Source organism: Xenopus laevis, chromosome 1L, assembly GCF_017654675.1.
Source record: "Xenopus laevis strain J_2021 chromosome 1L, Xenopus_laevis_v10.1, whole genome shotgun sequence".
In the NCBI taxonomy this organism is placed as follows: domain Eukaryota; kingdom Metazoa; phylum Chordata; class Amphibia; order Anura; family Pipidae; genus Xenopus; species Xenopus laevis.
In genome coordinates, this window is record NC_054371.1 from 160,843,455 (window position 1) to 160,858,500 (window position 15,046).

At 34.9% G+C, this 15,046-nt stretch overlaps 1 protein-coding gene across 1 annotated transcript in view; it reads left to right on the forward strand.

Annotated features, from left to right (window-relative positions):
* sez6l.L (seizure related 6 homolog-like L homeolog) overlaps positions 1-15,046 on the forward strand; it is a 210,807-nt gene that overhangs the window by 136,416 nt on the left and 59,345 nt on the right. The window contains exons 5-8 of the mRNA XM_041566129.1: positions 1,378-1,563; positions 1,956-2,121; positions 5,194-5,348; positions 11,153-11,347. Of these exons, the coding sequence (XP_041422063.1) occupies positions 1,378-1,563; positions 1,956-2,121; positions 5,194-5,348; positions 11,153-11,347 (702 nt within the window). The remainder of the gene's footprint in view (positions 1-1,377; positions 1,564-1,955; positions 2,122-5,193; positions 5,349-11,152; positions 11,348-15,046) is intronic.

Below are 15,046 nucleotides of genomic sequence, written 5' to 3' on the forward strand. Positions count from 1 at the left end.
AATGAATATGTACTGAGGTACCGAAAGATTTTTAAGAGAAACTCTAATGAGCTGTGGCATTTAGCAACAATTATATGGTTCTATGGTTTTTAGATCCCAATATCAGTTTCATGTTTCATGAGGCCAGAGTAAAGGTGATCTACCTCATAGGAAACAAATAATTTTATTTTGGAAATATTTAATTTAATTTATTTAAAGTTGGGTTATTGGTAACAAACGCTTTGAATACTGACTGTGTAATATGGGCCACTAATATTAACAATCTGCATTATCTAACACTTATGACACAGTTGTAATGTTTGTAAACAATAAACAAATTAAATTGTTTATACACTGTAGAATATGGTCAGGAAATGTGGCTGTTAACAATCAACAGCTACTTAGGTCCTTCATTGGAATTCATTTGAGCACAAGTCACATTCATAAAAGATATATTAGGCATTCCAAATTATGAGCTATATTGATAGGGGTGAACTCAACAATTAATATGCTGGGTCTAGGTTCACCTGCCCCAGACCTTTGAGGGACATTGCAGAAATTAGGCCTGTAAGCAACAGAAGCACCTAGAAGTGAGTACAAAGGGTAGCAATTGAATTAAAAATGCTATAGTTTGTGTTATTGAGTTCATTAAGCCCAGAAATATAAAACTGTGCTACAGGAATCAATATCAATCTGAACTATTATTACTGAATATAAAAGGACAATAAATATAATAAAAGGTCAATTTTACAGTTGTTGAACAAGCTGCAAATTGACAGTGGAAGTAGAACAATGAATACAGCAATTTGATTGGTTGCCATGGGTTACTGCCCAGTGTTGATAAATGACCCCCAGTGAGTTTAAAGAGATTAAGGTGTGAACAAAAATATCATGGATACAAAGCTGGATAAAATAGGTGAGCAAACTTATAAATCATGTATTAATTCTGCCATTGTAGAGCCGTTAAGAATTTTAAGGTGTTTTCTTTTTTACTGTTTGATGGTATAATCTGTTCTAATTTTAAGACATATATTCAGGCATTCTTAGAATACAAATCATTTTTTGTTATTTAGTAAATGATAGGGTTCCTTATGCAAAAAGCCTTTTAAATGTCAGAGGCCAACACATTTTTTTCTTGCTTTTGCTTGCATCTACCCTGAGGAAGTCAACTTCATCACAAGATATTGTCCATTGATCTCATAAACTTCTTTATGGAGCTGTGCAGCAATAAACCTTAGTGTTGTGTTTCTTCAGGCACATCTTGGATCTAGGGAAACTTGAAGTGTTATTTGCTTATACATCCTTTCCTCCCTGGTGTGCTAAGCCTAAATCTTAAAGCTGCCAAATTATGTTGTCACAGTCATTCTAGTTCCTATAAACTGCCTTTCCTTTCACTAGTTTTCATGCTGAGCTGCAGCTTTCCCCGAAGGCCTGATTATGGAGATGTGACTGTAATGGATCTTCATGCTGGTGGAAAAGCTGATTTCCATTGTAATATGGGATATGAACTGCAGGGCTCCGAAAATCTTACGTGCGTCAATGCTTCTAAACCACACTGGAGCAACAAAGAACCAATCTGCATTGGTAGGTCCCGCCTTGTTCCCCATGTGAGTGCAAGGTTATTATTTTGTAGGCAACCTATAGAAATATTATGTTTGTGTTTACTCTTTAAATAGTGGCTGTGCACAACAGTGGGTGGGTCAAAGCTAGTACTGAATTGTATGAAAAACTTTTTGCAAACCCAAAAATTCTGTTGAGGGTGAAGGACATTGCAGAATGTAGACCAAATGTTCCATCTATCTAATATCAACTTGCAGTGCCTTACTGGCATGGTCAGTATCCCTTCATCATCACCCCTCATCAGATTGTTAAGTATAAATGTATCTCTCCGTAAAAGTATCATTAATCAAAACACTACATGGGACAGCTTTCTTTAACCACAGTATACCACTTTATGTTGAACTTTTTGTCTGCAGCACCTTGTGGAGGCAGAGTGCAAAATGCTACAGTTGGAAGAGTACTTTCACCAAATTACCCCAGTAACTACAGCAACAACCTCTTCTGTGCTTGGACAATTGATGCCTTATCAGGGCAAAAACTGCATCTTCACTTTGAGAAGTTTATCCTGAGCCACAAAGACAGGTGAGAATTAGGTAGGCAAAAAAAAGAAAATAAATATGGGATTTGTGTAAAATAGTTGTCCCCAGACAAAATGAAAAAAGCAAATACTACGGAATTGAATATCTGAACAGATTGGTTGGTCAACAGGTGTTGCATGCATCCTTAAGAAGCAAGATTCCATCTGTGAGTTATGAGAGTGGTGTAAATTGTAGCCATTGTGAATAACCCCTATTTTTTTTTTCAAAAGGTTTAAATCAGTCAGTAGATAATTGTCTGCACTTTTGTGTCCCCTTGCTGTACAATGCTAACTTGTGTGGGCAATAAACTCTTCTTCTAAATATAATTTCTTGTTTTTCTACTTTAATCAGGTCCTGCCAATCAATTAACCATTGTAAAAATGTTAGGATGCTCAATCTGTAAAAATGTTTGCTTTACAACAATGCATAGCATTTGTAGTATATATGAATGGGTTTTTACATTTTGAGCTGTGCTATAGGATTATGTGCACCATTGCAAGAATATGATAACATCAGCCACACTCGGATAATTGATCAGGGCATGGAGGTTACCTAAAAATGCATATGTAGACTCTTATTCTAGCCAAGCAGAAAATGAACCACCTCTGTGTGACAAAATGATGTGATATATTTGGTTAAGTATTACTAATCAAATCTGACTTGACACGACTTGCATTCCTCTGGTCAGATAAGCAGCAACTGTGATAAATGAATCATCAAGCATGTTTATTTGTGTTTTGTAGCCATTTTTAGATTGTTTTCTATGGAAAGAATGAACCACACTGAACAAATGGTTCATGATAATAAGCTCTTTCTGCTACATCTTTAATTACATACAACTGTGTCTGAAACTCCAGAATATCTTTACTTATATTTATCTAATATCTTATGAAACCCTTTATATTAGAAAACAACATAAAAATTAACATTCTTGTACTGCACAGACTTCTCTCCACCATTAGTCACCTGGACTGTTACAGTGGCATTGACACCTGGTCTGTAGGTATTTAGTTTGCTTCTCTGTGTCCCCAAAAACTGAAATGCATTTGTGCACCATTCATCATAAAAGGCAGGATGGATGCATAGTCAATCATGTGGAAGTGCAAGACCATGTTTCTTAATAAATTGCTCTCCAGTGTGTCCATTTTCAAGCACATAAATGAACGCTAAAGTATTTGCAGCATACATAAGGGGGAACGGTAATGAAAAATCACAATCGATGTTTAAAATGCCTTTTTTGCTAAATAATTTGCTGGTGAATAACATCGCTGAGCATTGGTTAGTGTTAACACCTGCTTTGGAGTTCTGTTAAATATTTTGTCGCAAAAAATATTGCAACATTTTATTACATACACTGCAAAAGCCATTTGGTCACATTTTGCGAAGATTTTTGGCTCTAACAAAACATATTACATTCCTCCAATGTTTTAATAAGATATCCCTTCAATTTTTATACTCAGTTTATACCAAGCTGCCAAATTCAGATCACTTCCAGTATAACTGCCCCAGATGCAAATGGTAATTAACACATTCGCAAGCACCGTATTGCTCCTCTTTATATGGCGTTTTGAGCAGTTTCAGTTTTTGATACATTTAGGTTGCATTTTAACCCAAGGTGGCAGTCAGTTTATTTGCTTCATATCTAATTGTCTATTTGTGTCTCTAAATCAGTACAAAGGCCTGCATGAATAATGCTTAATACATTAAGGGGCAGATTTATCAAAGGTCGAAGTGAAAATTTGAATTTTTGTGTACTTCGACTAGGGAATAGTCCAAATGTGATTCGAATTTGAAAAAAAACGAAAATTTAAATATCGAAATTTATCATGTACTGTCTCTTTAAAAATTAAACTTCGACCATTCACCATCTAACACCTGCCGAATTGCTGTTTTAGCCTATGGGGGACCTCCTAGAACCTATTTGGAGTCAATTACTGGACTTGGGAAAAACTTTGATTTGAATTTGATCGAATGCGCTATTACTTTGTTTCATACTATTCTGACATATGACTATAACTGACATATTTGATCGAAAATGGAGCTATTTGGCTAAAAAACAAACTAACATTTTTTTTCAAATAAATTTCGGTTGATCTTTTTGAATTTTGAAGTTTTTTCAATTCGAAATTTGACCCTTGATAAATCTGCCCCATAGTGGCCATTATCAGTATACAGATGCATGCTGACTAAATAAGCCCTCCTGCAGTGCTGTGCTTAATTTTGACAGACTGATGTATGATATGCTTTACTGTCACGTATAGTTGCTAGACTGTATGAGCCTGGCATGTCACACTAGTGTTTAGAGGCTGTATGCAACCCTTTCTATCCTTTCAATCCTCTTCTGAGGTCCCTACACCCTTCTCAAACACCAACATTTACCACAGTTCTGTATTAGATATTTCACAATCAAGTTTTCAGGTCGGAATTTACTTTTTAGGGATGTAAAAACGCCAAAGCAATTCTAGTAACCTACAATAGAGTTTTTTTATTAATATTAAAGAACAGGGAAAGTCCAAAGTGAATAAAATCACTACGTTTTTTTCTCCAAACAAGCACTCGGCCCAGGAAAAAACATAGCACAGCACATTGTTGCTATCTTACTTATTTTTCCGAAAAGGGCATACTTGGACTCGTGCATGTGCTGTAATCCAAAACTTTTTGCCAAGTCTAAGTCTACCAATGGACAAATTGGAAAGGTAGGAAAGGGGACACTCCATTACTTTTTTCCCTGGGCTGACATCCTGGCTGCTTTTTTTTTTCTTACTATATAAATATATTGTAATACATATATTATATCTTCTCTCTTATTTATGTGTTCCTTCTTGGAATATCAGTGGCTCCCCTATCAAGTTTTACCCTTTATTTAACCCTCCTTATCATTTGAGTTCAGCATGCAAAATTTCAGTTCTGCAACAGCAGAGCTGAGAGAGATGTAAAATGTCTCTATACAGGTATTTGTAGAAAGAACAATAAATCTTCAGGAAAACTAGTTTAAAAAATAAGAAAAAAGTGTCCTCCTTTAACTTTTAATGGCACCACAGGAGCTCAGATTCTTCTTTTCTCCTTTCCTCTGTAGGCTAGCTGTTTACAGCAATGGAAAAGTGCTCTTTGATTCTGCCAAAACAGAGACAGTGCCATTTGAAGGGCTGATCAGTGAAGGATCGTGTGTAAGAATCGAATTCTCTACAGATGAGACAAACAATGCACCTGGGTTCAACATTCGCTTTGAAGGTAAGTTGAACATGTTGTACTGGAAGGCTCAGAGCCAGAATGCTCTTCTTTGGAACCTTCTTTGTTTTGACTTACCAGTTTTGATGTCGTATTACCAGTTTTTATCATTAGGTAACATGACTGTGACATTTTTAAAGGACTGTGAGTAATGTCAAAACTTTCTTTATAAGTGAGAAACTGAGGTACTTTCCTTAGAGGCACACCTCTTTAGAGAAGATTACCGTAAGTAAAAATAGCTTTAAGCTGAACCCTTGTTTACTTTCTAAAAGTTAATAAACTGTCCAACACTCAGCTATTCAATTCTTGGGCATAACATTGGATCAGCAAAAGCTGTTATTTATGAGATAAAATGAATTTGAATTACGTATATAGCATATAGTACATACAATGTACCCCCATACAGTTATAAGAAGATTTTGTAGGGTGTGCATTATCCTGTATAATGTAGTTAGGTTTAGGCTGTTTGAGCTGCTATGGCTCCTAAGAGTGTTATAAGTATTCATTTTTTCCCTGGATTCTGGCCCAGCCTATTAGTATGTGTTTCTGCAGGGATGCAAGTAGTGCTTTCCAACATAGAAACTCATAAGAGGGGTTGCTTCTCCCTGGTTCTATGACCCAGTCATAAGCTTCCCTTTAGGGAAACAGCTAGAAGAGTGTTAAATTATGTCGCATAATATATATATATATATATAATCAAATATAAAAACAATAAATGATCAAATAAATATATTCTTATATAATAGGGATGCACCAAATCCAGGATTCGGTTCGGGATTCAGCCTTTTTCAGCAGGATTCAGATTCGGCCGAATCCTTCTGCCCGGCCACACATGCAAACGTGTGACTTTTTGTCACAAAACAAGGAAGTAAAAATGTTTTCCCCTTCCCACCCCTAATTTGCATATGCTAATTAGGGTTCGGTTTTGGTATTCGGCCGAATCTTTCACAAAGGATTCGGGGGTTCCAAAATAGTGGATTCAGTGCATCCCTATTATATATTCTCGCTCGTCTACCCATATGATTATCTATAAATGATTCTCGCCCATGATGAGTAAGTCTTGGATTTAAATAAATACTTACTCAAATCGAGCCTGGCCCCTAAATTCCCCCTGGGCCTGACCTAAACCATTCAGATTCACTCAGGATATTAACCCGACAACTTAATTTGAGGTATACATTAATACAGAGTAATATAATACCAGGTATTAAATAATGTGGAGGGAACAATTAGCAATACAGCAAGTGACCATTTAACTATTTGTTCTTCCATGGGGCTGATCCAGTGGCATCCAATCATCATTTTTGTTTTAGCATAACTATGTCACTATTAGGGATGGGCGAATTTTTTCGCCTTGTCTTGCCAAAAAAATGACGCCCATAGACTTGTATGGCGGCGTGCGTAAAAAAAAACGCTCGTCAAAATAATTTCGCCACACAACAAAAAATTTTTGACGCCCATAGACTTTAATGGGCGTCTGCGACATTTAGCCGGCGACGAATTTTTGGTGAAATGAAACGGGTTAAATTCGCCCATCCCTAGTCACTATTTCCATCCAAATAAGGTACATCTACTGTGTTAGCACGGTGTCCAGAATGGTATTGGTGCTGTGGTTTTTGAAACTATATATGCCTTTCTTACTTGTGACACGAGAGAATATATGTATTCCTTGTTCTGTGTAAACATTCTACAACCCTAACATAATGGCATACACAAAAAGCTTTTTAATTCATTATATTTTTAACTATAACGGTTTTACATATGAAAATCCTTGCTGGGAAGATATTCAGAAAACTCAACACAGCCAGGGGTATAAACCTCAGAAATAGGCATAGTGCTTATAAAGAGCATTAAAAAACTAATAAATAATAATGTGCAGTTTTAAGCCCTTATTGCCCACTGCAGACTCAACCCACACGTACAAAATTCAAAACAAAAATTAGCATGTGATATATTTAGACTCTCCTTGGCCCCAATAGATTAATTATACTGATAGTTGGATGCAGTTCTTGGCACACTTCAGATCTGCAGATGGGGAGCATAAAACCCATCCCTGTAAAAAGCTAAGCAATTAATAAGAATTTAATCTGGCTTTCCATCTGAGTCTGTATACAGTATATCATGTCATATGGAGAGCAAGAGTGTCTGAACTTCAGCTATTTTTTTCTCACTGAGGTTACCAGTGTCTGTAGAACATACTTGAGCTATCCTGTAGATACTTAACCTTCTCAGCAAAAGCAACCTGATGTGTATGAATATTTGATAAGACAGAATTTCTCTGCTATTGTTATTACATTACTGGAAAGATGAAAGCTTTAAGTTACATTCATAATAGAAAACATATATTTAATATTACAAACGTAATACTTTCACATCATTTGAAGAATAATACATGGAAAATGATTCCACTTTAAGGGCACAGCTTTGTGTAATCCCTATAGGATTAATATTATTACAGCTCAAAAACTGTTTATGGCCAGCTCCTAACTTGCATCAATTACTACTGTGTGCATGTACCCTACATTAGATTTACTACACACCCATATACAACCAAAGTTGGCTGTAAATGGGTGTGTATTAACCCTTTGGATTATGTTTTTTTTCCTGTGCAGAGTGCCTAAACTGCTCCTTATAAATAATAAGGAAAAAGAAACTGAATGTGTAAAAGATTTATTGTTGTTGGCGATGGGCGAATTTTTTCGGCTTGTTTCGCCATGAAAATGACGCCCATAGACTTGAACAGCGTCTCGTGTCCAAAAAAAATTCACTGCCCAACAAAACTTTAATGGGCGTCAGTGACATTACGCCTGCGGCAAATTTTTGGCAAAGTGAAACGGGACAAATTCGCCCATCCCTTATTGTTGTGCATAAATGTGTACAGTTTGGGGTATTAAATGGAAATTAAATATACTAAGAAAAAGGGAAAGAACCCATAATTCAAACCATTAACATAATGCATGCAATAATCATATATTAAATCACTAAAATAACTTACTTGTTGATACAGATATGGTATCCATTATCCAGAAAGATGTTATCCAGAAAGCTCTCAATTACGGGCAGGCCATCTCTCATAGACTCCATTTTATCCAAATAATTCAAATTTTTCAAAATGTTTTTCTTTCTCTGTAATAATAAAACCTTGTACTTGATCCAAAGTTTGTCCAAATATTTAATTTATCCTTATTGGAAGCAAATACAGCCAATTGGGTTTATTTAACATTTACATAAATTTTTAGTACATTTAGGGGCAGATTTACTAAGTTCAAGTGAATTTTCGAAGTACAAAAAGTTTGAATTTCAAAGTAATTTTTTGGATACTACGACCATTGAATAGGATACTACGACTTCGAATTTACTTCGACTTCGATTCAAAGTAAAAATCATTCGAATATTCGACCATTCGATAATCAAAGTACTGTCTCTTTAAAAAAACTTCGACTTCAATACTTCGCAAACTTAAACCTGCCAAAGTGCTATGTTAGCCTATGGGGACCTTCCAGAGCAATTTTGTAAGTTTTATATATTCGAGGGAAAATCTTACTATCATACGATAAAATCGTTCTAATTGTACGATTCGAAGTACGATCGGAGTATGATCATACGATCGTACTACGATTGTAATACGATCGGACGATGAATAAAATCCTCCGACTTTGAATTCGAATGTCGGCAGGCCCGGATTTGTGGCGGGGCCACATAGGCCCGGGCCTAGGGCGGCACATTTTTGGGGGTGGCATGCCACCCAGCCACCTGTGCTCCCCAGTGCTTCGGCGATTTCGCGCCATCGTGTGGTAGTGAGGGCGGGCGCTAGAACGCGCCCACCCAGCGAATCCGGCGCTGAATGTCGGAGGATTCTATGCGATGGTCGAATTTTGAAGTATTTTCCACTTTGAAATTTGACCCTTGATAAATCTGCCCCTTAAGGTATAAAAATTACAGAAAGATCCATTATCCAGAAAGCCCCGAGCAATATAGATAACAGGTCCCATTCATGTATAGTACAACCTCCCCTAAAATAATATTTAATGGCAACGTGTCCCCAATATTTACTGACAAAATGTACATGTATATATTCACAGGTAAATAACAATAAAACAACTGTGCCCATGTATTTTTAAGTGCAGCAGATATATATATTATATATCAATATTAAAGAGATTTAACATCAAGTTAACACAGCTTTACTTTCTTCTAAATAATATTGGATTGATTCTCCAAGTTTGGACCTAAACACAAATGGCTCAGAAAAACAAAAATACAAAATATTATCTACACACGTGTGTCTGGTATGGAATGTAGCAGGAATAATCTACAAATTGTAGTACAAGTTGATAAAGGGACTGGTCCAATTGCCATCTTGGAGTCAGAAAGGGATTTTTCCCCCTCTGAGGTAAATTGAAGGCTTCAAAAGGAGTTGTTTGCCTTCCTCTGGATCAACTAGCAGTTAGGCAGGTTATATATAGAGATTTAAAAGTTTGAACTTGATGGACGTGTGTCTTTTTTCAACCTAACTCACTATGTTACTATATGCCTATAGAGAAAAGTTATTTCTTAAGATATGTAAAATATATTTGTTATCAATGTGAGTGGTTACAATTCATGGACAAGAATAAAGTTTGTTGATCACAAATTAAACCACTGAAATGATTATTAAAATCTTTACTGTCACTGTTGATAATTAAAATTGTCAAATAATGCACTTGTGAACTGGGACTCCTACACTTCTTGATTGCAATCAGGCTTAGATCAGAAATCTATATTTAAAATGTGTACTGTGTTAAGCTGATTATCTGAATAGCTACCGCATTCTAATGTAATTATGCTAGTGTATATATCAACACAATCCATCCAGCCAAACAAATTCACATTCCTAACTCTGCCATTAACAAACACTATGCTTTAATTAAGCTTTTTGTTTATTTAATTTCTTATTCCTAATGTGCTCTTGGCTTTGGATATCTATTTTCCCTTTACAACTATTTCAACCTTTTGTTTTATATAATTTAGTTGCCGATCTCTGAACTCCATAATACTTTTTTGCTGAACTAGGGCTCAGGAGATACCTACATTTTCATATTCAGGATTATAATTACAATTGCTCTGTCTATAACTTTCCCTGTACTTTCTCCATATATCTATTCTTTAAAATTTCACTGAATACTTTTCAGTTTTGGACCTCATTTGACCTACCGCATGTACAATTTTGACTAAACTTCCTCTTTTGAGAATAATAAAGAATATCATCTTCCAAGTTTTAGGAACTCCAATATGTGCCCAATTTAGTTATTACATTAATTTGTAATAAACACCTGAAAATAGACTAATAAAATATTCCATTTAGCATCTGGGTATATTTATTTTAATATTGTGTATTACATATACTTGAGCCTTAGACAGATATGTTACAATATCAGTTAGTTATATTTATGAGTAAACCAAGTAAAGAGTAAACAAATAATATTATAAAATAGATTTACAAAAATATATAAACCATCTTAATAGAGACCCAGTAATGCCAAACTACAATAATGTTGACTTCTCCCATAGGCAGCAAAGGCAATCTGCCTAAGTAATCTCTCTTAATGGTGCTAAAATTAGTTGATAACCCATCAAGAGAAAATACATAAGGACTGATGCTAGACATCCATTGGTAATATAAACAAAAGATCCATTGGCTGTTGGGGGACAGGAAGAAAATAGGGTCTCATGCGGGCTTGATTTATGTAGGCATTAATTAAAGCTGAAAAACCATCTCAAGTATTAATTACCAATAATTAATATTTCCACTTTCAAAATATTTTCAGCTTTCGAAAGAGGGCATTGCTATGAACCGTACATCCAGAATGGTAACTTTACGACAACAGACCTTACGTACAGCATGGGAACAGTGATTGAATTTACTTGTGACCCTGGTCACTCTTTGGAGCAAGGGCCATCTATCATAGAGTGTATCAACATGAAAGATCCCTACTGGAATGACACAGAACCAGTTTGCAGAGGTGCAGTATATGAACCTTAAAATGTGCCAATTTTATTTGTTGCTCTGCATAGAACATAATGACATAACATCTTAAGTGGCTAAATACTGTATATCAATAAGCATTAGCATGATCACAAAAAGTTATATTTACTTTTTTATAAACTTGATGGAATGTACTTAGAGATATAAAGGCATAAAATATTAATTGGCAAAGATGTTTCATGATTTTTTTTTATAGTTTTAGCATGCAGTTTACTATAGTTTTTCTTCTTTTGTTTTCATTTTGTTGTTGCATTTTTGGTGTGTTGTAATTTTAAATCAACTGGTTAAGTATCAACAGTATATAGAGTTGTGAATGAGGAAGAACCTGAACATAAGACATCTTGCTACATGGAACTGAAATAATAATAATAATAATAATAATAATAATAATAATAATAATAATTGTTATCTTGTTGTTAGGAGGAAATCAAAGAAACTAAATGAGACATTACATCTCTATAGGAAGGTTTACATTGCAGGTCGTGAATAAAGCAGTGGACCTACTGAGTGAAACTTGCTTTGTACTTATTACTACTATATATATAATATTTTCAAATTCTACTAAACTAAGGTCAAAACCCTGTAACTTGCACAAAAGTGAACTCTTAGGTTTGAGGCACATGGGGTATTCTTATAATGGATATTTTTGTCTTTAAGAATTGCTGTTATTAAAGAATATATAAACAATTATGGCCTTCAATTTTACTATACATTTTTATAATATATTTTTTAATATATATTTACCAAAATCACGGCAATTACCATGAACTTTTCACACCGGAAATTGCATAGTGTGCTATAAACCTTAATGTTACCCACACCAACATGTAAATAAAAAGGCAAAAAGCTATCAAAAGAATAATGGTATAATCAGTGCTGTAATGGGTAGGGATAAGATAAGATGCTATAATTTCTGTGAAATAACATCCCGTCAGTGGGGATGCAAAAGTATTGAATCCTGGATTTTTTTTTATGTACCAACATATACCGACACTTTCTTTTACTCCTCTCCTGACTTAAACTTTAAGGGAAAAATATAAAAATGCAAACACTGCAGGTTACACCTGAATTAGGTGAAAGAAGAAAAGGGAGGAATGAAAGTATAAAGATTATGGTGAATAAAGATTATGGTGAATAAAAATAAGAGAGGGGGGATAACAGGGTAAAATGGTAGGAGAGTTAAGGTGGCCATAGACGCACCAATAATATCGTACAAGTACAATATTCAGTGCATGTATGGTGGCAGATGAGCTGATATCAGCAGAAGACTTGGATATCGGTCAGCTTGCTGATTGGGCCAGCCTGGAAATTTTTGATTGGGCACTTTTGAAGACGCCCGAACTTTTGTCTGTGATACTACTGAACAGTCAGATATGGAGAGAATTCTATTGTTTCTACCTGTATATCTGATGATTCACCTCTGGTGCGTCTGCATTGAAAAAAAATGGCTGCAGGAAAGATTGTAATTTTTACATTTATGGCTACCTTTAGGAAGGGAAACATCAAAACAGAGAGGTTAAAAAGTGCAAGGAAAAAGAGCATAAAGAAGATAAAGGGAGAGGTGCAATTGTGTTATACAGATGAGGAAGATGGAGGCATCAGAGAGTTATAGGGGCAAATTCACTAACAGGCGAAAATTCGCCTGGACAATGCTAATTTACGAAGATCCGAAGTTGCACACAGGATATCGAGCATTTCGCCCTTTAGTGAATCTGCCCCATAGAGAGCAGGAGAAAAGAAGAAAATAGAGGAAGCAAAAAGAGAGAAAATTAATGTAGCGAACACAAGGGAAAGGTGAATTAGTAGCAGATTGAAGAATGGTTAGAGGATATATTAAATAATGTGGGGTAATACAGAATAAGATAGAGATGTGCTGCATTATCAAACAAAATATGCAGGCAGGCAGCTTGTTCGCGCTATTGCCAAAAAGTCGTATGCACTATTTAATTTTAGGGATTCTACAATTCTTCAAACTGTTCAGAAGATGGATATAGCAAAACAGAAATAGCAATCTAATATAGTAATATAAATAATATAAATATATAGGGGGTTATTTACTAAATTCCAAATGCAAAAATCACGAAAAATTTGTGATATTTTTTTTATAAAATCAGACTTTTAAAAAAAATCACAAATTTTTCGGATTTTATTAAACCCCGAGGATGAAAAAGTCAGAATCTGAAAATCCGGCATCTCAGACCTGTCAAGGTTGCATATAAGTCAATGGGAGAAGTTCCAAAGAAGCAATACCACAAAGTTTTCGAGTCAAATTCGTGAAAATCGGATGAAAAAATCCTAAAAAATCTCGAAAAACTGATTTTTTTCCTGCAAAGCAATTTTTGGGAAAATGTAATAATAAATAAGCAGAAAATATTGAGATAAATTCGGACTTTGATAAATAACCTCCATAATGTAATATAAATAATTACAACTTATTACAAAGTTTCTAGGAATGGGACATTCTTTAACATACTAAAAGTTAACTAATGGTGAACGATCCATTTAAGATCTTTATTATAACGAATTCATATATCACAATTATATTTGTGACAAATTTGTGATACATTTCTTTAAAATAACAGTTTAAAATTCTTAGCTTTTTTTTCTCTTGCCCATTTTCTTTTTTCAGATTTTAGAAGGAACAGACACTGTTACTTCACAGTCTGTAACTCCTCTTCCATCTGGTTTGTCAAATTTAATTGACCAGATGTTTTTTTTTGTTTTTTTTTAAATGTCAGGGGAGAAGCCAAGCTATAAAAGATAGATTTCACATGTTTCTCTCTTGCCCTTTACAATCAAGGTGACTTAAACAGAAAGAAAGAATGCTTTTAATTGCATAATATTTATTTACACATCAGTTATATCTTCACAGGGGCTGTAGGTTTTCTTGCACAGAGCTATTCAGATGCATTGGTGTAGGTCAAATTTAAAGATTTTGTTTGCAAACTGTTGTGGTTGCATAGATGGTTTTTTTTTAAGTTGATTATTTTCATTGTAATTAAACATTTTTTTAAAGCGTGAGTATTCAAGTTTCCAGTAGGCAGCCGTTCCATGCACCCCTTTGCTGATTTAAAAGGGGAACCATTTAATAAATCTGCTATTGGGTTTTTCTTCATTTTGTTGTTTATAGCACATGTTTGTCTCAGATGGTTCATCATGCCTCATCAGATTACTCCATTAAAACAGATCATTGTGACATCTTTCTTCATTGAGATGAATATTGCTACATTTTTAGACATGGTGCCATGTGATGTCAAAAGAAAGTTTGCTCCATCTGTATATCTGTATATACTGCTGCTATTTCTGTAGCAAGCCTACTCTGACTAAATGGAAGCTTTTACTGCCATACATGGGTCCACTTACAAATGAAACCAGATAATTCTGATTTATTCCATAAATTCCAATCTAATGAATTCAACAAAGGTATAATCATAACAGTTAGTAATACTATAACAGCTGAGGATTGAATGAAGGTCTATTCAAAATGTTTTTAATATAGTCAAGAATTACAAATGCTCACATTTTGGTTAAACTTATCCTTCACTGCTGCAGCACTGTTTCTTTTCTTTTGCTATTCCCCCACTGTAGGCCCCACACAATACACAAAACACAACAATTATTCCAGTGTGCTGTGGGTGACCTTGTATATAGTCTCATTATGTGTACATTTTTATTG